Genomic DNA, 22,402 nt, shown 5'->3' on the forward strand with positions numbered 1-22,402 from the left:
CTCTCTCAAATCCCACCGAAGCAACTAATGCTAGGGAGGAAAATGGGAGGAAGAACAAGAAGGAGAACACCAAGAACTCCAAGATCTAGATCCAAGGGGTTCCCCTCACATAGAGGAGAAAGTAATCGGTGGAAATGTGGATCTAGATCTCCTCTCTCTTTTCCCTCAAAAACTAGCAAGAATCCATGGAGGGATTGAGAGTTAGCAAGCTCGAAGAAGGTCAACAATGGGGAAAGAACACGAGCTCAAAGGATAAGGTTCAATGGGGAAGAAGACCCCCTTTTATAGGAGGGGGAAAATCCAACCGTTATGTGCTCAGCCCGCACATGAGCGGTACTACCGTTCCACGAGCGGTACTACCGCTCAGGTGGAAGAAACAGGGAAAAGGAGCAACAAAACATGAACCTTGGGGCGGTAGTACCGCAGGAGACAGCGGTACTACCACTGGGTTCAGCGGTACTACCGCTCCCTTCGGCGGTACTGCCGCATAGAATGAAGGGTAAAGGGAAAGAGGGAACCGGGCGGTACTACCGCGGAGGAAGGGCGGTACTGCCGCTAAGGAGCGGTACTGCCGCTTGTCACTCCTCAGCGGTACTACCGCTGGGTACCACGGTACTACCGCTGGGACCCTGACAAAAACCACACTCAAGAAAACCAGAACTGGCATAAGTTCTGCAAATGAGCTCCGAGTTGAGCAAACTCAAGCTTGTTGGAAACAAGACGACGAGTAGCATCAAAACAGCGACTCATTTGTTTGGACAGATAACACTGAGCAAGCTTTGAATCTTTTGAAGCAGTAGCTCATCTCAGCTCCAGTATTGGCTCTGCCGGACTTCACCAAAACATTCGTGGTGGAAACGGATGCATGTGATACACGAATTGGAGCTGTGTTGCAACAGGGGGGCATCCTATTGCCTTTATGAGCAAATCATTGAGCCCAAGATACCGTGTGTTGTCCAGATATGAAAAGGAATATTTGGCCAGTGTGGTAGGCATAGAGCAATGACGCCCATATTTGCAGCATGCAGAATTTGTTATTCAAAAAGACCAGAAAATATTGATTCACCTAGAAGAGTAGCGTTTGTCCACTCCATGGCAGCAGAAGGCATTCACCAAGCTATTGGGTTTGCAATACTGCATCATATATACTAGATGGTATTACTCATGTACACACATATATAGGATTGTGAGGTGCACAAAGCACATCACTCCCCCATAATGGGATATTCCACTAATCTCTCACAAGAGCCAACTAAGATATGACCAAGATTCACAAAGGCTCAACTAACGACACACATGTACATGATGTGCAAACCAACACCGACATACTTGATTGCTCAAGATAATCAAGTTGGAAGCACGACATATACAAACACATGCAAGGAACAAAGCCAAACATGCAAAGGGGCAAGTAACTTTCAATGTAAATAATTTAAGCACGAGTTACCGCAAGGAGGAACATTGGATATAAGATAGAAACTTGATAATCTGAATGACTTGGCTTGAGACAATAAGAATGATGAAGTCCCCTTAATTCTTCATAATGTAGCCAAGTCTCCAATGACCTCCAACATCACCTATTAATCAAGTTTGAGCTTGTTGGGTCCTAAGAGGTTAGTCACAATAGGCTTGGCTACCCAAATGGTTCTTTGCTTCAGACCACTTTGAGTACCAACAAACTTGGCAACCACATTGCCAACCTTATCCTTCCCAAGAGAATAGACATCATCAATAATAATTGGGTTGGATAAGTTACCACTAGTGCATGAAGAAGCGAGGTGACCTTTCTCGCGACATAGGTAGCAACGTCTACTCTTCACTTTCTTCTCACTTGATTTCTCAACTTGATAAGCATTAGCTTGAGTCTTCTTGGGAAGAGGCCTTTCTTCAACTTGAGGTTGAGAATGAGAGTGAACTTGTGGCCGCTTCCCTTGTTGCTTCTCACTAATGGGCTTCTTCTTCAATGGGCAAGATCTAACATGATGCCCTTCTACTTTGCACTTGAAGCAAATAATCTTGGCCGAATTCTTGACTTGTTCTTGGCCCTTCTTCTTGATCATCTTGGACTTCTTCTTATTATTGGAGTTGAATCCAAGTCCACCTTTGTCATTGGGGGATTTTTGCACACTCAAGATATTGTTGAGTGTGGATTTCCCTTCATGACTCTTTTCCAAGTCTTTCTTCAAAGAAGTGACTTGGGCCTTGAGCTCTTTGATTTCCTCTACATGGTTAGTCTCAACACAAGTACTAGAGGAAGTATAAGCTTCATCGTTAGAGCAACAAGGCAAGAAAAGCAATTCATCACAAGATGTACCAGCATTGTGAGTAGATGAATTACAAGGACTAGCACATGGCAATATAGCATTTTGACTAGAAGTAGTGCTAGTATCCACATGAGGCTCACTAGATGTTACCTTAGCAAGCATGGCCTCATGAGCTAATTTTAGCACATTATGGGATACTAGGAGATCATCATGAGAGCTTGTGAGCTTTTCATGGTTTTCTTCCAATTTCCCATAATTGCTAGATAGCAACTCAAGTTGAGCCCGAAGCTCGACATTCTCCTTCAAAATGGATGCTTCACAAGAGATAGAGTTAGTAGCACAAGCATCATCATTAACAACAAGAGGAGAAGACAAATTGGCAAGCTCTTTAGAATATGAAGCTTTAAGTTGAGCATGAGACTCGGTGAGTTTGATGAGCTCACTCTTAATGACCCTTGAGCCATTTTCGAGGTGCTCAAAGTCCTCAAGGAGTTTAGCATGCACAACTTCAACCTCCTCATTTTTAGTTTCAAAATCATTGGCCACCTCAAGAGCTCTATCACGAGATTCCCTCACTCTAGATAATTCTAGAGCAAAAGTCTCCTCAAGAGATTCCTTGGTGGTTTGTTCAAGTTCAAGAGCTTGAGAGAGGTCCGCAATTTCATTTGCGTAATCACGCTCATAACCTTCCATTTTATCAATGGTGACCTCATGCTCCTCAAGACGAGATTCCAACTCATCAATATACTTCTTGCCCTCAATGGCAATGGACATGATTTCCATGAAGTTGGAACGAGCAATTTTATTTTTTATGAAGAGCTTTAAAAACTATTTCCCCCTTAATTTTTAAGGAGGCAACATTGTCATTCTCTTCATCATTATCCTCATCATCATTAGCATCAGCATCATGATCAAGAGACATATTGGGTTTCAAAGTAGGAGATACCTTTGAAGCCTTAGCCATAAGCCAAAAAGCAATAGATGATGATGTAGGATCCCTTGAAGCACCATTTAAAACCACATCTTGTTCCATGGAGTGTTGGGTTTCCTCTACATTGTTAGCACAACAACTCGAGAAAATAGATACATTTTTATCATGGCAACAAGGCATAGCAAGCATATCATCATGAGATTTAGTCAAGCAATTTCTACATGATATGCAAGAACTATCAACACAAGCATGTGAGACATTTGGAGTGCTCGAAGTGCTAAAGTACAAAGATGGAACATTGCAACAAGATAGTGATGAAGAGTCATCAATGATAGGTACACTATCATCATTGCAATGACCAACACTACTCACCATAACATTACCTTGTGGCAATCCACATGTAGGTGAAGTAGAAGAAGTTGAGAAGACTATACAGCCGGATGTGGAGGGGGAACAATCATCCCCACAAAACTTGGACACGCCATATTTATCTTGAAGCTTTGTGCATAACTCATGAGCATCTCAGAACGGCATGAGTTGAAATATAACTACATTGCTCAAAGCATCGAAAATCACATTAGAAGCTTGAGCATCGAGATAAGAGTTTTTCTCATCCTCTAAAGATAATCTTTGGGGATCCTTCGGAGGAGAAAAACCCATATCTACAATTCGCTCTAAATTTGGGTCCATGACCCTAAACAGATTAAGCATGCGAATTACCCAAACATCAAAATTTGTGCCATCAAAACTAAGAGTGTCAGAGAATCCTAATCCCTAGTGGACATCCTTACTCTCTAGGCGGTTAAGCCCTATAAAGAGAGACGAGGCTCTGATACCAATTGAAAGATCGTGGATGTCGCCTAGAGGGGGGGGGGTGAATAGGCGTTTTAAAATAATTACGGTTTAGGCTTCAACAAATGCGGAATAAACCTAGCGGTTAATTTGCCAAGCACAAAGCCTAAAACAACTAGGCTCACCTATGTGCACCAACAACTTATGCTAAGAAAGATAAGCAACTATGTGATAGCAAGATATATGACAAGAAACAATATGGCTATCACAAAGTAAAGTGCATAAGTAAAGGGCTCGGGTAAGAGATAACCGAGGCACGAGGAGACGATGATGTATCCCGAAGTTCACACCCTTGCGGATGCTAATCTTCGTTTGGAGCGGTGTGGAGGCACAATGCTCCCCAAGAAGCCACTAGGGCCACCGTAATCTCCTCGCGCTCTCGCACAATGCAAGATGCCGTGATTCCACTAAGGGACCCTTGAGGGCGGTCACCGAACCCGTACAAACGGCAACCCTTGGGGGCGGTCACCGAACCCGTACACTTTGGCAACCCTTGGGGGCGGTCACCGGTACCCGTCAAATTGCTCGGGGCGATCTCCACAACCTAATTGGAGACCCCGACGCTTGCCCGGAGCTTTGCACCACAATGATTGAGCTCCGAACACCAACAACCATCTAGGTAGCCCAAGCACCCAAGAGGAACAAGCTCAAGGGTACCAAGCACCCAAGAGTAATAAGCTTCTCAACTTGTAACTTCCACGTATCACGTGGAGAACTCAAACCGATGCACCAAATGCAATGGCAAGGACACACGGAGTGCCCAAGTCCTTCTCTCTCAAATCCCACCGAAGCAACTAATGCTAGGGAGGAAAATGAGAGGAAGAAAAAGAAGGAGAACACCAAGAACTCCAAGATCTAGATCCAAGGGGTTCCCCTCACATAGAGGAGAAAGTGATTGGTGGAAATGTGGATCTAGATCTCCTCTCTCTTTTCCCTCAAAAACTAGCAAGAATCCATGGAGTGATTGAGAGTTAGTAAGCTCGAAGAAGGTCAACAATGGGGAAAGAACACGAGCTCAAATGATAAGGTTCAATGGGGAAGAAGACCCCCTTTTATAGGAGGGGGAAAATCCAACCGTTATGTGCTCAGCCCGCACATGAGCGGTACTACCGCTCCACGAGCGGTACTACCGCTCAGGTGGAAGAAACAGGGAAAAGGAGCAAAAAAACATGAACCTTGGGGCGGTAGTACCGCAGGAGACAGCGGTACTACCGCTGGGTTAAGTGGTACTACCACTCCCTTCGGCAGTACTGCCGCACAGAATGAAGGGTAAAGGGAAAGAGGGAACCGGGCGGTACTACCACGGAGGAAGGGCGGTACTGCCGCTAAGGAGCGGTACTGCCGCACTACTGCCGCAGCGAGGTACCGCACAATCCGACACAGAAAAAGACCCCTCGAATCGACGCGGTAGGGACCTGGTAAGCCAACGGTAGTACTGCTGCGGAGTCACCGCCGGTACTACCGCTGCGGAGTCACCGCCGGTACTACCGCTGCGGAGCGGTACTGCCGCTTGTGACTCCTCAGCGGTACTACCGCTGGGTACCACGGTACTATCGCTGGGACCCTGACAAAAACCACACTCAAGAAAATCAGAACTGCCATAACTTCTGCAAATGAGCTCCGAATTGAGCAAACTCAAGCTTGTTGGAAACAAGATGACGAGTAGCATCAAAACAGCGACTCATTTGTTTGGAGGTTATAGTAAGAAGAGGCAAGGGAGGTATGCCAACAAATAGAGGAGAGAAACCTCCAACCGAGAAGAACCGGCAAAAACCTCCAACATCGAAAACATCATAGAAGATGCGAGTGGACTCCGTTTTCGATGAACTTGAGCTTGTCACCAAGATGACCATAAGCTCCAAAACTCACAAAGAGAAGAACCAAACAAGAACCAATAAAGATGATGCAAGGATGCAATGGTTTGAGCTCTCTATGAACGATACGATCAAGCTACTCATTGAGAGCCCCCCTTGATAGTACGGCAATCGATCCTATAACCCGGTCTCCCAACTACCATCATGAGACCGGTAAAATAGAAAACCTACCAAGGGAAAACCTTTGCCTTGCACATGGTCCACTTGAGCTAGATGATGACGATCTTGACTCCCTCAAGTTGGACCACCTTTCTTGATTGTGTTGGCTCGATGAAGACTAGTTGATTGCTCCCCCATACTCCACTATGGGTGAGCCTTTCTTCCGCACATCTTCACAAGTCCATTGTCACCACAATGGACGGCAAGCTTCAAGCATTTGATCTCTTCGTGATGCTCCACTTGAACTTGCACACTGCAACCTTTCTTGATTGTGTTGAGTCGATGAAGACTAGTTGATTGCTCCACCATACTCTACTATGGGTGAGCTACTCTTCCGTAACCTAACCCCACAAAGAACCCTTACGAAGACCATGGGTTAGTACACAAAGCGTAATTGACAATGCTTACCGTACCATGGGATCACTTGATCCCTCTCGGTACATCTTCTACACTTTGTGGGTTGATCAACTTGATTCACTCTTTAACTTAGTCTTGATCAACCTCTCACAAGACCAATCTTTAGGTAATTTCTTGAATAGCACCTTGGTCGACACAAACTCTCCTTGAAACCAACACATGTACTCCAAGAAAAGCCTATGGACAAAACCTTCAAATATAACTCAAGGCAACCATTAGTCCATAGAGATTGTCATCAATTACCAAAACCAAACATGGGGGCACCGCATGTTCTTTCAAGCGGTGCATGATAGAGCGAGGAGTTGCGGTCTTCTCGCGGGTCATGTCTAGCTCGCGAGATCTTGATAGTGGTGGGGTTGGTCGGCGTGGCAGCGACCATCCAACTCGTACCTTTTTTTCCTCCGGCTCCGCCTTCGTATTGGGGTTGTGCCTGCCTCATCATTCGGTTGCTACACAGCAACGTTTAGGACACAATCGCTTCGACCACTCTCTCCTACAATGGCATAACCGGAGTAATTACTAATTAATTGCATCACATAAATCCGGTTTCATTAGCATAATCATTGCATAACCAGCCATGAATGTCCCTTCTTTATCAGGGTTTATTCTCTTTGATTATTTTAGCACTCGTGTGCCCATAGTATTTTTTTTAATTAGAGCAAAACCAGCATTTTCTCTTCTATTGGCATGTGACCGCATTTTTTTCAATTATAGCCAACTGCCATATTATCTTTGGCACATGCAAGCTACCACCGGCAATAATTTAGGGAGTCCATCATTGTGCTCATGATTCTGGAGACAACTTCCTTATTATCAGACAGCCTCCTTTTTTTCAGGCAACCTAGAGACATATAAAAACAGGTGTGATTTAGTATAATGTTCCAAGGTGGGACTATTTCTATCATAATTGCAAGCTATCTGAGTTGGTTTTGTCCATCGGCACAACAGGGAAGACCCATAGTCCAGTTCACTTCCGACTTAAATTATTTGCTACTCGTCCGTCTGACAAAAAGGTAAATGTGTGGTAGGCCCAGTTTGGCGCACCTGGGGACAAACAAAAAAATCAGGAACTAAGTGCGGAACGGACGGAACAAAATCAATACGTATAATTTTGCTTTTCTTGAGCCAGCTGCATGGAAGCTACTATATGATGCTATTTTCGTGAAATAGCGCATGGGACGCACAATAGTTCGCGTCTGGGCCAGCCCACTGGTAGACACCAAAGCAACCTGTGTTCTAAGGCGCGGGTAAAAATAAATAAAACGGCGTGTTGAACGATCGAACTCATGACATCAAAGTCCCGACTAGGTGCTACTGGCCACTAGAACAAGCGCGTAAGGCTAAACAATTAACAACAACAATATTAAGAACACACTGCAGCGTCAGAATCTTTTTTTTCTTAAATATGAATCGCCAAATACTGTGGGAAACGTGATTTTTTTTAATTCTGAAAAGCTTTTTGAATATTCCATACATTTTTCGAAGAACATGAAGAAATATTGAAACAGGGTCATTTTCTGAAATTCACAAGCATATTTTGAGAACATGAACCTCATATAAAAACACGAACATTTTGTAAATTTGTCAACAAATTTTTAAAATGGGAACATGTTTTGAACATTCAAAACAACTATATCAAATGAGTTTTCTTCAACATGGACATTATTTTGAATTTGCGAACATTTCTGCATTTGAAACATTTTTTAAAATGCAATTTTTATATCTAGAACAATTTTGGAAAACACAAGTATTTTTCCAAAAATTAGAACATTTTTTGAATTTTGGAAAAAATGAAACGAGAAGGAAAAAATTAAATTTCAAAAAAAGTTAAAAGAGAAAAGGAATTTTGAAATTCTGAATATTTTTCGAAAATTTCAACAATAATTCAAATTCTGAACCATTTTTTTTGAAAATAATGAATTTACAGAAAGAGGAAAAAGAAAAGTAAACTTGGAAGGGAACAAAGAAAAAAGAAACAGGTAAGAAAAAGATTTTTTGACCATTTGGATGATGTAGCTTTATGTTGTGCTTTGAATTGAACCACGCATTGGATTTTTAGAATATACTTGTAAATATACGTGCATTGCACATTAGAACTTGGATAACAACCAAAGATTAGCATACTGTTATGGTATATATTAGAATAGGTAAGTGAAAATTTTGAAGCAGATGCATAAAGTATAAGATTCAAAATTGGGTAAATTACACCAACCTTGTTTTGTCCAAGTGGTATCTTTTATCTCATATTGCAGTTTTTAATAGAAAATAACAAGAATAGCTAGTGTTGCATTTGGAAAGATAAATGTGACTATGAAGGTACCTTTGTGGCCTTGAACACAAAGAAATAACTACCAATTAAAAATAAATGATAGTTTTGTTAGAAAAATAAGTGGGGAGAGTCTACGTATAGAAGAGTCTAGAAAAAATTAGAAAAGTTTTTTGAGTTTTATGCAAAATGTTCATAGAGTTTAGGTCCAATACTAAACTCTTCTAGATAGTACATGTGGCAAAATCTTGTGTAGTAAGAGAAGATCCAATGGCTAGCAACATCCGGATTTGCCACCTCTCCACCATCGCATCGGCTTCGTCCAACGGCTGATATTCAAAGTTATTCATAGAGTACAAAGATATAGTAGATAATAGATAGATATTGGTATGAGTGATTGGTTTGCTACAAAAAGGAACTCCAAGGAAGGGCTTCTGGAGCCAAATTCAATTTGCTATGCAGTCCTTCATGCTATGGCGGAAGTAGAAGCTGGTGGGCTTGTCATTGAAAATGTTGACTCCTGGAGGAGTGCAACCAAACAGACAAAGGTGGAGTTTGCTTATAGTTATGTCCAGTTACATTTGGTGTCTCTTCTATAATTCTATTAATGGAATCTTGGCAGCCCTCATGTTAACTTTAAAAAAAGTTTAACCTTAGTGTGGGATGTGGAATTCCCTTTCTGTGGTTTAGCTGGTTTTTTTTATGTGTTTTCTGGCGACCTACTCCTTTTATGTTTTTCGTTATTTAACGCAATCTATCTGGTGTTGCAGAGGGTGGAGGGCCTTGTAAAGCTTTCAAAATAAGTTGGGCCTTAGGATCTTTCCTCCAAAATACACCTAATATTATTTTATTTTATTTTCTCAATCATGTATATACACTACTAAGACAGTATATATGCTCTTATCAAGTGCACAATCGAGCAAACAGATTTGTATAAGGGGGCAGCTACGCGTCTGCCAGGTGATATTTAGAAAACATCCGTCACCTTAGTAGCCGTAGGATCGTGAGCAAACCAACCGTCTGATCTTCTTTCATTGAGCGTGCATCAACCTTTGCAACAAAGCTTGTGTTGCGCTCCCGCCGAACCTTTTTTTTCTGAAACAAAGCATGTGCTTCAGAAACAAGATTTCTGTTATAGGAAAAAAAAACCTTTGCTCTTGCCCCGTTGCAACAAACGTAGCGTTGTGCCCTCGTCCCCTTGGCAACAAGAGGTCTGTTGCACAAACAAAAAAATCCCCTTCACACCAATGTCATCAAATGTCTGACGGGCATTTTAACCTTTTAAGTATAGATTATGTTGTAGAATTTTCTGCAACAAAGAGCATGTTGCAGAAACGTCTGTAGATTTTTTTGCAACATAGTTTGTTATATAATATTTTCCGCAACAAAGATCGTGTTGCGGAAACATCTATAGAATTTTATTTACAACAGAATTTGTTATAGAAATATTTTCTGCAACAAAGATCATAGGTGATGCTGCGGAAATATCTGCAAGACAAATACTATTGTAAAAATATTTGTAACAGAAGGTGTGTTGCGGAAAACATTTGTAACATATGTCATGTTGCAGAAAATAATTTTGCGCCTCGTTTTGTTGCAAAACTAGATGCGTCGTAAACAATTGCAACACCACATTTGTTTCTGAAACATAGCCTCTATTTCGAAAGCGTATTCGATAAAAGACGACATGCAAGCCTTCATTTGGATGCGTGTCATGAAGCGAAGGTGGCGGACGCGGCCACTACGATCCGCCGGATGACGGCAAGCTTTTCCCTTTGTATAAGGGTAGTGGAAAAAGATTGTCGGCGTGGACCTTTCAAGCTTTTTTTTGCGGGGATGGACCTTTCAAGCTGTACTCTCATATAATAATAAGACATATGACCAGGCCTTGTACACAATTTAAATCCCTAGATTCCCTTTTGTGAATATTGGAACTTGTAAAGCAATTATTTTTCTTATGTCGTCATAGAACTTTCAGGCTTGTAACATAAAAGGAGATATATGGCCAGACGTTGTCCACCATTTTAATCTGTGTAGGTTCCCCTTAAATTTTAGAACCACGATTTGGCATCGTTAGGTTGAAACAACGTATTAAACGTTCCCATGAAGTTTATGTTTACCTTTTTTGTTAGGTTTGTGTGGCCATCACGACATCATGCCAACGGCGAACGAAGCATTATACAAAATAAACATTTCATGATTCTTTGATCTTGTGTGGATGCCGCATTCTATCTTTATATAGTCGTTCTTCTGGCTTCTATGTCCATGTGTTTGGTGATCTTTCTGGTTTGGCAGCTTACCTTGCGACGGTCGCAACCAAAGATTTTATGTTCCCACTCCTTGAGGTGAGAGGCACATGAGCTTCTTTGAAAGCCTCGGAAGAGGTGTATTTGACAAATTTAGGTTCTCACTCTTTGGCGTCGACCAAGTAAAACCTAATGATGGCAATTTTACCTATGGGCATGGGCACCCCACTCGCATGGGTATGGTATGGGCACATATTTATGCCCATAGTCAGTACCCAAACTCTACCCGACTAGTCATCGGTAGGGCAAGGGTACGATTTTGTGCCCATGGGTATGCCCAGACCCTTCCCGGTTATCTTTGGGTATACCTGCCCACGGGAAATCCGGCCCGGCCCGGCTCAAAATAGCCCGACCCGGCACGGTCTGGTCTTACCCACGGGCCGAGCTTGGGCCTAGGTTTTGAGCCCGAATGACATGGCAGGACGGGTTTGGGCTTGACATATGTGCGTCTTAGGGAAGAGGCCCGACCTGAGGCCCGAGGCGCGGCGGGCTTTTCCACTGATGGGCCAGGCTTGGGCTTGAAATCTAGGCCCAAAGGCCGGGTTCAGGCCTAGGTTTTCTGATGCGAGCTTTTTCAGGCCCGGCACGGCCCGAGTTACAGCCAGGTATATCTTTGGGCCTTATGTGTAGTAAACACTAAGGTACCTAATGTTTCTATATATTAGGTTGCATTTCCTACCCACATCCTCCTCCCAATAATCAATTCTCCAACCATGGAAATCTCTTAGTGGCTGGTGCCTCCATCAAACATTGGACTAGCATTTACAGCACCATCTTTTGATGTTGTGTTGATCTTCCCAATGCGTACCAATCGGGCACATATACCCATAGGGCATGGACATGGATATTTACCTGATGGGTAGGTTCGGGCAGATTTTACGCCATCAGAAACATGAGTATGAGTATGGGATTATTTTACATGCACCATACCCTTCCCATTGACATCCTTAGTAAAACATATGAGTCAGGTTAACAAAAAATGTACATGTCTGGTCTTTTGTATTATTGTCATTGGAGACCTGGAGGGGCATCAAAATGTGAATTAAGATATGTTGCTTCAAAAGGAACTTGATGAAGCCTGCAATTTTCCTTGGCTTTATTTTTGGACGCGGCAATATCTCATATGACTAAGAATTGTCTATTTTTTGGTCGATTTTGCAGGTTTGTTCATACAGATTAAGAAAAATATTCACCAGTCATAACATTATATTTATCTAGTAAAACTAGAATGGATATTTTCCGACCAAACATCACACCGAAGGGCCTCAGATGGCATTCGTTCTAAAATTCATATAGTTCCCGGATTCGGTCATGGATAGAGATAGTTCTCTTTGTGTTAGACTACGGGTTTGGTTTTGACATTATACCATCATGTTCAGAATTATATTGAGTTCAATCAGAGATTTTCCAGATAATACCACAGAGAGTTCGAGGATATACTACACAACCATTTTTTCAACTCATAAAACCATGCACTGGCTAACGACACACATGCAGACTTGAGGGGCATTAGGCAAGTCATAGTGGGGAGTAACTTAGACTAGTAACATGTATATGTTACTAGTCTATTTTAGTATTTCACAGTGGGTAGTGTCATAGCTATGATAACCTAGAGAGCTTCATTTATTACTTTGTAGAGTCACTTTACATTAGGAACCACTATTAGAGATGCATTGGACATGAATTTGTTGAATGAAAGCCTGCCAAATGACAATGCTATTATACGGTTGCTAACTATTGGTTAGGTCCTTCCTATAACTTGCAAATCTAATAGCTAAAATAATTTAGATGATGTGGCTTAAAGTTGTTCTTTGAATTGAACAATACATTGTGTTTTTATAATATACTAGCACATATGTCCGTGCATTGCAATGAAAGAGATATTTTTTTCCCGAGAAGCAGCTAGAAAGATAATTGATTTGTCCACCAAAAATTGTCTCCGCAGCAGTGCGTGATAGAGCGATGAGTTGCGGTCTTCTCGCGGGTCATGTCTAACCCACGAGATCTTGATAGTGGTGGGATTGGTCGGCGTGGCAGAGGCCATCCAACTAGTACCTTTTTTTCCTCCGGCTCCACCTTCGTATTGGGGTTGTGCCTTCCTCATCATTTGGTTGTTGGGCGGCAACCTTTAGGACACAGTCGCTTCAACCACTCACTCCTACAATGGCATAACCAGAGTGATTACTAATTAATTGCATCGCATAAATCCGGTTTCATTAGGATAATCGTCGCATAACTAGGCATGACTGTCCCTTCTTTATTAGGGTTTATTCTCTTTGATTATTTTAGCACTCACGTGCCCATAGTTTTTTTAATTGGAGCAAAACCAACATTTTCTCTTTTATTGGCATGTGACTGCATGTCTTTTCAATTATAGCCAACCGCCATATTCTCGTTGGCACATGGAAGCTACCACCAGCAATAATTTAGGGAGTTCATCGTTCTGCTCATGATTCTCGAGACAACTTCCTTATTATCAGACAACCTCCTTTTTTCAGGCAACCTAGAGACATATCAAAACATGTGTAATTTAGTATAAAGCTCCAAGGTGGGACTATTCCTATCATAATTTCAAGCTGGATGAGTTGGTTTTGTCCATCGGCACAACAGGGAAGGACCATAGTTCAGTCCCCTCCTGACCTAAATTATTTGCTGCTCATCTATCTGACAGAAAGGTAAATGCGTGGTAGGCCCAGTTCGGCGCACCTGGGGACAAATGTAAAAAAATTCGGGAACTAAGTGCGGAACGGACGGAACAAAATCAATACATATAATTTTGCTTTTCTTGAGCCAGTTGCATGAGAGCTACTATATGGTGCTATTTTCATGAAATAGCGCATGGGACACACGACAGTTCGTGTCTGGGCAACCCACTGGTTGACACCGAAACGACCTGTGTTTGTAAGGTGCGGGTAAAAATTAAAAAAAAACAGCGCGTTGAACGATCAAACTGATGACATCAAAGTCCCGACTAGGTGCTGCTAGCCACTAGAACAAGCGTGTACTGCTAACCAATGAACAATGAGAATATTTAAGAACACATTGCAGTGTCAGAATTGTTTTTTTTCTAAAATATGAATTGTCAAATACTCTTGGAAACGTGATTTTTTTTAAATTCCAATTATTTGAACATTCCGTACATTTCTCGAAGAACATTGGAAAATATTGAAATAGGGTCATTTTCTGAAGTTCACAAGCATGTTTTGAGAACATGAACCTTATATAAAAACACGAGCATTTTTTAAATTTGTGAAGAATTTTTGAAACTGGGAACATGTTTTGAACATTCAGAACAACTATATCAAATGAGTTTTCTGAAACACGGACATTATTTTGAATTTATGAACATTTTCTCGCATTTGGAACATTTTTTAAATTGCAATTTTTAAATCTAGAATTTTTTGGAAAACACAAGTGTTTTTTTACAAAAATGGGAACATTTTTTGAATTTTGACACGAGAAGAAAATTTAAAAGTTAAAAAACAATTAAAAGAGGTATAGAATTTTGAAAGTCTGAATATGTTTCGAAAATTTGAACAACAATTCAAATGCTGAACATTTTTTGAAAATTATGAATTTACAGAAACAAGAAAAAGAAAAATTAATTTGGAAGGGAAAAAAGAAAAAAGAAACAGGAAAGAAAAAGATTTTTTTTAACATTTGGATGATGTAGCTTTATGTTGTGCTTTGAATTGAACCACACCTTGGGTTTTTAGAATACACTTGTAAATTTACGTGCATTGCACGTTAGAACTTGGATAACCAGCAAAGATTAGCATACTGTTATGGTATATATTATAATAGGTAAGTGAACATTTTGAAGCAGATGCATAAAGTATAAGATACAAAACTTGGGTAACATAAACCAGCCTTGTTGTGTCCAAGTGGTATCTTTTTATGTATCTCATATTGCAGTTTTTAATAGAAAATAACAAGAATAGCTAGTGTTGCATTTGGAAAGATAAATGTGACTATGAAGGTACCTTTGTGGCCTTGAACACAAAGAAATAACTACCCATTGAAAATAAATGATAGTTTTGTTAGAAAAAGACGTGGGGAGAGTCTACATATAGAAGAGTCTAGAAAAAAATTAGAAAAGTTTTTTTGAGTTTTATGCAAAATATTCGTAGAGTGTAAGCCCAATACTAAACTCTTCTAGATAGTACATGTGGCGGAAAATTGTGTAGTAAAGAGAAGATCCAATGGCTAGCAACATCCGGATTTGCCACCTGTCCACCATCGCATCGGCTTCGTCCAACGGCTGATATTCAAGTAATTCATAGAGTACATAGTAGTACAGATATAGTAGGTGTGATTAATTGGTTTGCTACAAAAAGGAACTCCAAGGAAGCGCTTCTATGCAGTCTTTCATGCTATGGCGGAAGTAGAAGCTTGTTGGCTTGTCATTGAAAATGTTGAATCCTGGAGGAGTGCAACCAAACAAACGAAGGTGGAGTTTGCTTATAGTTAAGTTCAGTTACATTTGGTGTCCCTTCTATAATTCTATTAATGGAATCTTGGCAGCCCTCATGTTAACTTTTAAAAAAGGTTAACCTTAGTGTGGGATGTGGAATTCCCTTTCTGTGGTTTAGCTGTTGGTGTTTTCTCTTTTTTGTGTTTTCTTGCGACCTGCTCCTTTTATGTTTTTGTTATTTTACGCAATCTATCTGGTGTTGCAGAGGGTGGAGGCCCTTGTAAAGCTTTCAAAATAGGTTGGGCCTTGGGGTCTTTCCTCCAAAATACACCTAATATTATTTTATTTTATTTTGTCGGTCATGCATATACACTACTAAGAAATTATATATGCTCTTATCAAGTACACAATCGAGCAAACATGCACGATTTTTCAAGGCATCATCGTCATCATCACCTATGTTGTGCCTTGATGAGTTTGGAAAAAAAAGGAAAGGGGGGAGCAATGCCCAAGCCACAGAGACAAGCGAGCCGGTGACTGTACTAGGTGCGCCAATTTAATTAGTTATGTTCTCTGGTTTTCCCAATTTCTGGAACCTTTTAGAAGTTTCGGGTACAGTTTTTTTTTCATTGCTGCTTTTTGCAGGATTTTTTTTACTTTCCAAAAAATCCAAATTTTAGAAAATATTCATGTTTAATTTTTCAAAATCTATATTTTTTCCGAAATTTCAATAAATGTTCTCTGATTTGAAAAAAAATCTCGTATTTATAAAATATGCTAACATTTCACAAAAGGGGTTCTTAAGTTTTAAAATATTCATTTTTTAAGAGTAAATAATTTTTGAGTTATTCTAGAAAATCAAAATAGAAACCCCAGAATAACATAGGAAAAGAAAAAAAACAGAGCTAGAGCTCGCTCGCGACTTTGTGTTGCTTTAATTGACCGGCCTACCCAAGCGAAAGTTGTGCATATTAAAATTCAACATGTTCTGAATAAATAGCTAATATTATTATATGATTAATTTTGGAAAGTATAACAGATATTTTACACCGAAAAGGGTCAGCCTCCGTGATTAATTTTAACCCCCTTTTTTATGTTTTCGCAAAAAACATCTTCTCGCATCCATTCCTCTCCACTTCCTACAAGGCTGCAATCATAAACCAAAAACCTAATCCGGTGTGAAATCTCAGATATTAGTTACTCGCTTGATGCAAGAACAATTCATAGATGACCAATGTTAATTTTTCAATGTCTTGCATAACTGGTTTCCTTTGAGCGGCATGTCCTTACTTTAGAAACAACGTCACATTTTCTCAGTTTTGCATTCCAAACCATATTATTCGAATATATATGCTTACAGAATAACATACATGTTTCCCGAATTCGGGACCAACAACGAGTATATATATACATGTTGTTCTGTCTTCAAAGGCACATGTTCTAGAATAATAATATACATGCAAACATTTGGTCTTCATCTCGGTTGGCTGCAGTGTTCTTCTCCCTTCCTTTGCCAGAACTTCATGTCATGCCTACAACATTGATCACTGAGGATTGTACTGATCGATTCGCCGCATTGTTTGGCCAACTAACTGGATGCAGAGCTCCAAGGCAGATGTCGCCACACTGCCATGTTTCATTCTATCTAGCCTAACCTGACCATCTTCATCTTGCTTTGTTCTTTCTTCTAGGTCTGGTTATTTCTCAGTGAATACGGTAAGAGCAGCGATCTCCCGTACGCGACAGGGAGCGCAAGCACCTTTTTCGCCTTCCCAACATAGGCCCTCTTGGTGAAGTTGTTGTAGTCATTCGCTTCGATCTCGTCAAGGATCTGCCGGTACAACAACAGAGAGGCCCAAACCTGCAATTGCAATGCAATGCAAAACCATATTATCTTCCATTTGAGCCCCTAATTTTTTTCAATGATTATTATACCAAGGGTGGGGGGAGGCGACCCCCCACGAACTACACGTAGCATCATTTTTGCTACTGATAATTAACAATGATGTGAGATCAATATGTAGTTTTGTTTCACATTCAAGTCGTGGCTGGGCACTTACCGGCCACCGGCTCTCCTTCCTAAGCTCAGTCACCCCTCGCTCCGCCTCCTCGAAGAACATCCTCGCCCTCTTGATCTGCCTCTTCATGAATTTTCTCCACTTGTCGGTGACGACTCCTTTGAAGATGTCTTCATCGGAGAGCCCTGCCTCCGCAAGCTCGTCTTGCGGCAAATATATCCTTCCTCTTCTTGCACTGGGAAATTATTCGAAACACCAAAAAATTCAGGATAGTGCTATCTCGAAATGTCCATATCATGATTTTACAAGGGATGGGCATGGGGATGGGGATGCTGGGGTGCATGGCGTGCTTGTCTGGTTCCTGGTGACGGCCCGCCTGATCTACTGCGTCGCAACTCCGGGCAGTGTCTCGGGGCTGCGGTGCTTCTCTTCCGCCCGTGTCTCCGATGGGGACCTCGCCCTTCGTCACCTTGTACATGCCGTGGTGGAGCGGTACTTCATCTCACTCATTGATGGCGGCGAAGATCGGCGGCATGGCGCTGCGGAGGCTCGCCGCCCGATGCACGGAGATGGACTCGCGCAGGAGGAGGTTGCTGTCTGGCGTCATGGTGACGTCGATGGTAGAGTGGCCAGACAAGGTAGAAGCCTCAATATGATCTGAAGACGGACCTGTGGAAGATGGCGGCGACGACACACGAGTGCGTCTGACCGGATTGTGCCCAGACCCGGTATGTGGCTCGGCTGGGGCTTCCGAATATGTTTCGGTTTCCGGCTTTTGATGTTAGGCTTTGGTGAGTGGTTTGGGTAGTGGCCCAGCTAGCACCCCTTCATCATTTTGGATAGGAGTAGCGGCATGTGTTGTCAAGATGGTGGATTCAGGCTCATTGTTGTAATACTTTGTAAGGTCCTGAGAATAATCAATAAAGTGGCCGTATGCATCTCTCAGATGCAGAGGCCGGGGGTCATGCTCCTTTTCTAAAAAAATGATTTTACAAGGGAAAACTATTGCATTGTATTGGTAGTGAGTGAGTGGCTTACTCTTCTCCGACATCCCTGAGTATGTTGGTGAGCTGGTTCGCGAGCCCGAGAGCCAGAGCGGCGCCATAGACGCTCTCAGCTGTCGCCTTGGAGTCGGGCGCAATGCCCATCACCGGGACGCTCATCAACCCCACGGTGCCGGCAACATAGTAGCAGTACATGTAGAGCTCGTCAAAGTTCTTGTACCTCGCCTTCTTGAGGTCCGTCCGCATCCCGTCGATCATGTCCTTGAAGGGCTGGCATATGTAAAAGTAATTGGTCATTTAGAAAATCAATAATATTTTTCATAAGTAGTAGTGCTAAGAACGACCAAGACCTTTTTTTTACAATGCAAGGCAGGATCACTGCCGATTTCACTATGAGAAAAAGAAAAGAAATAGAGAGTAACGCGGTTTATATGGGAAATTAGGCCGAAAACCACAAAGCCCAGTAAAAAAGAGTGACCAGGTACATTTTCATGATGTATAATTCAGGTCTGGAGTTACTTGGACTCTCCCTGATTTCATTTCTCCTTCTACATCATTTCCAAGTTCCTGTTTGTTCTAGGTATGCTCGGGAATAATACTTACTGAAAAGTTCTCCCTATAATTTCCCCACTTTGATTAAACATATCTTTGACCAGACGATTCCCACTATAGCGTCTAGTCAACAGGATAAGCCCCCACTACAATGTGTGAAAAGTTCATACGGCTCAACAACAGCATCAGAGACTAACCAAAGGCCGACAAACGAAACAATTTTGACCAATCATCGACTTTCCGGTCATCTTGCACTGAGATTGTGAGGTCTAGGGGCAATTTGATGCTGACAGGGAATATCCACCACCACTCTGTTCTACCAGAATCATACAATGTGGACTGAACAATTATGCACCGGCTAAGCTGATACCTGAATATCTATGGGGAACTTGGTGATGGTGTCAGAGAGCGCGGCGTCGAGCATGTCGTAGGGGCGCCCGGCGAAGAGGTCCTCCAGCCTCCTCTCCCACCGGTCCAGCGCCTGCGGCGTGATGTGCGACGCGTTGGGACCGTCCACCAGCTCGTCTGTCCTCCTGCACCATACTGAACAATGATGCTATACATCAGATTCTGAAAGTGATTGATGCCTAGAGTATATCTCATTTAGAACTGACGGTACCCTCAGATTCATGTCCCCAGGCAATTTGAGGAATATGTTCTTGCAACCTTTTCTCGTGTACTTTGATCCTATTGAAGCCATTTAGCCAACAAAAAGCCTAATTTGATGCTTCCACACATAATGGCATATAAAAAAGTGTTATACGAACCCTTTATTCTTCACTGACTATACTACGTATATAGGAGTATCTGTAAACACATAGCATGCAAGTTCAGCAATGTTTCTATTTGCCATTATTCGCATCCAGAACTAGTTCACACCATTAACTTTAAAGTGGCCAATTTTCTTGGGGAGTGTTGAAGATTCTTGCAAGTTGCTGTTAAATACAATATGTAGCAATTTAACTGATGCAAAATGTGGGCATGCCCTTTCTGACGGTCTGAAGTGAGAATGAAACTAGCTGAATTTTCAGTCACATTACTGACACTAACTAACACTGTGTGACACATACTGATACCACAACAGGGGAGCAACAATGGAGGGTCCAAACCAGGCATGGTGAATTTTCAGATTACCGTAGATGGCCCATATGGCGCGCCGCCGCTCCTCGGTCATCAGCAAGGTCCCTGCCATGCACGACCAGACATGAACGAGTGAGCTCCATGATCACCGGAACACCGGCTTGGCACGCAGCCTGCCACCATGGCTCAAGAAAAACAGAGTATCCACGAAGGAGTGGCGTACCGAGGTAGAAGGTCTTGGCGTACTCCTCGCAGATCTCGCCGCAGCGGGCGTAGGCCTCCCCGAGCCCGCCGCGCGGCGCGTCCAGCTCCCTGGCGACGGCTGGCGGCGCCTGCTGCTGTTGCTGCGAGGGGCGCAGCTGGCGCTTGAGCAATGCCGCCTGCTTCACCACCACGTCGTACACCTTCTGCTCCGACGAGACGACGGCGACGGCGGCGTCGCCTCCGGGGCTGACGGTGAGGCTGGAGTACACCGGCGACGCCGCGCTCCGGCCGCCCGCCTCCCCCGGCTCGCCGACGCCGAGGCAGCCGTACTTGAGCGAGCAGAGCACCCAGCGCGGCCTCTGCTGTTTCTTCTTGGGTAGCAGGCGGGAGCACTGGAAGCCGTCCCGCGCGGCGCCATCACCGGCGGCGGGGCCGGGGGACGAGGCTGCCCCGAGCAGCAGCGTGACGGTGGTGGCCATCTGCTGCATGCGCGCAACGCCAACCCCAAACCGCCGGAGCTCGTCTCCGCCGCGCCGAGGAGGAAACGGAGCTCTGCTCTCCCCTGCAAGGGAGAGAATTGAGGCACGCACCGTGGATGGATTCACCACTCTCGTGTGAGCCGGGGGGAAAGGCGTTCTTGGACACGCACACGCTTTGTATGGGCCGGAGTGGTGGCCGCACTACCGACCACTAGTTTGCCATGCACCCCTGCATATATACTACACAGTGAGTGAGATATAATGGCGACAATTCTCTTGTGCTTGGGCAAAAGGCCTTATGCACGAGGAACGGCTTAGGCCACTCACCTCTTATCAGCACGCCCGCTGCAAGCTCGATCCCTCTACAAGCTCACGGCATATGCCGCCTTAACCTGCGCCAAATCGCCGTCAAACAAGCAGCCGATACACACGTACGGCCAGATCCCGCTGAGAGTGAGCGCGCGTATGTGAATATGCTGCTGCCAAGGTTCCATGCGAGGACAAAGTCCAGTGTCTCCCTCTCTCTGCGTCCAGTGTCCTCTTGCTTCCTCTGCCTTTGAGAGAGAGAGAGAGAGAGAGAGAGAGAGAGAGAGAGAGAGAGAGAAGGGAGACGTGGAGGAGACAATGGCCGGCCGGTGAGATGAGGGGATAGGGTTATCACATGGGCGCGCTGCGGGTGCGTGCCTTGGCGGCCGCTCAGTGGTGACACCTGGAAAGGGATGGATGGACGAATCCGGCCAGGGCGCTCCTACGTGGCGCCTCGCGCCCGGTGACATGGCGTCATGCATTCCTGGCGCCGGTGGTTAAACATGTGTGGGCGGTAGCATCCAAAAAAATCACGTTTGCATTACCATACCTTGTTCTAGTGACAGAACCATCTTGCTTGCATTTGCATGGACTTGGCATACATTTTACTACTACTACCTTCTTAAACAAAAATCTTTTCTTTGAGGCGATGCAAGCAAAAGCTCCGCATCTGTAGGAGTAGTACGTACCATCACCAGTTAACAATGTCGAGTTGACCAAGATAAGATTTCTCTTCAACATTGATGCATGCGTGCATGGGTTACTTCCAAGGAAAATAAAATAGCCACGCGTGGACACACGAGGAGAATGGGTGTGACTCATATGTGGCTCAAAGTTTGGTGTATGCAAGCGTACGTGTCGCATCTGCCCTGCCTTTGTGGGTGTGAGCTGCACTAGCAGCACTAGTGGCTGTTGCTTGCAATATTTGTGTGGTGGAGGGCGTCAAGTAAACGAACCAATCGTGAAATGAACCGATGGAATACGTGTAGGACTCTGCAGAAAGTCTGGATCTGACTCGTGTGAAGCAGCCTAGCTAGCTCCCAAGCCGTCGGAGCACAGTGCATGCCATTATGCATTGCATGTGCTCTCCGGCCCTGTTTCTGCTTTGACCAAAACAGGGCGAACCGTACTATTAGTAGTACCATACATCATGCGTGGGAAGACTATTCCAAGGCTAAACTTTCGTCGCTGAAATCGTAGAGATTACCTAAGCCAATAATAGTAGAACGAAACCATTCGGTGAGATAGGGCATCTTCAACACCGACCCTCAAACCA

The 22,402-nt window shown here is 43.3% G+C and overlaps 1 protein-coding gene across 2 annotated transcripts; it reads right to left on the minus strand.

The window, feature by feature from the left end:
• Positions 1-16,790: 16,790 nt before the first annotated feature.
• Positions 16,791-21,347, minus strand: LOC119327575 (phytoene synthase 1, chloroplastic-like). Of its 2 annotated transcripts, XM_037600673.1 has the most exons (7): positions 21,148-21,347; positions 20,361-21,049; positions 20,192-20,242; positions 19,428-19,600; positions 18,540-18,775; positions 17,544-17,736; positions 17,171-17,344 (listed from the first exon to the last, which is right to left on the minus strand). In XM_037600673.1, exons 2-7 carry the CDS (start codon positions 20,827-20,829, stop codon positions 17,171-17,173), a joined length of 1,296 nt encoding a protein of 431 aa, XP_037456570.1. In that variant the 5' UTR covers positions 20,830-21,049; positions 21,148-21,347. The 2 variants fall into 2 exon arrangements, with proteins under 2 accessions (XP_037456571.1, XP_037456570.1); XM_037600674.1 differs by lacking the exon at positions 21,148-21,347 and having other exon boundaries at positions 16,791-17,344; positions 20,361-20,829.
• Between the last annotated feature and the right edge of the window lie 1,055 nt (positions 21,348-22,402).

Source organism: Triticum dicoccoides, chromosome 7A, assembly GCF_002162155.2.
Source record: "Triticum dicoccoides isolate Atlit2015 ecotype Zavitan chromosome 7A, WEW_v2.0, whole genome shotgun sequence".
In the NCBI taxonomy this organism is placed as follows: Eukaryota; Viridiplantae; Streptophyta; class Magnoliopsida; order Poales; family Poaceae; genus Triticum; species Triticum dicoccoides.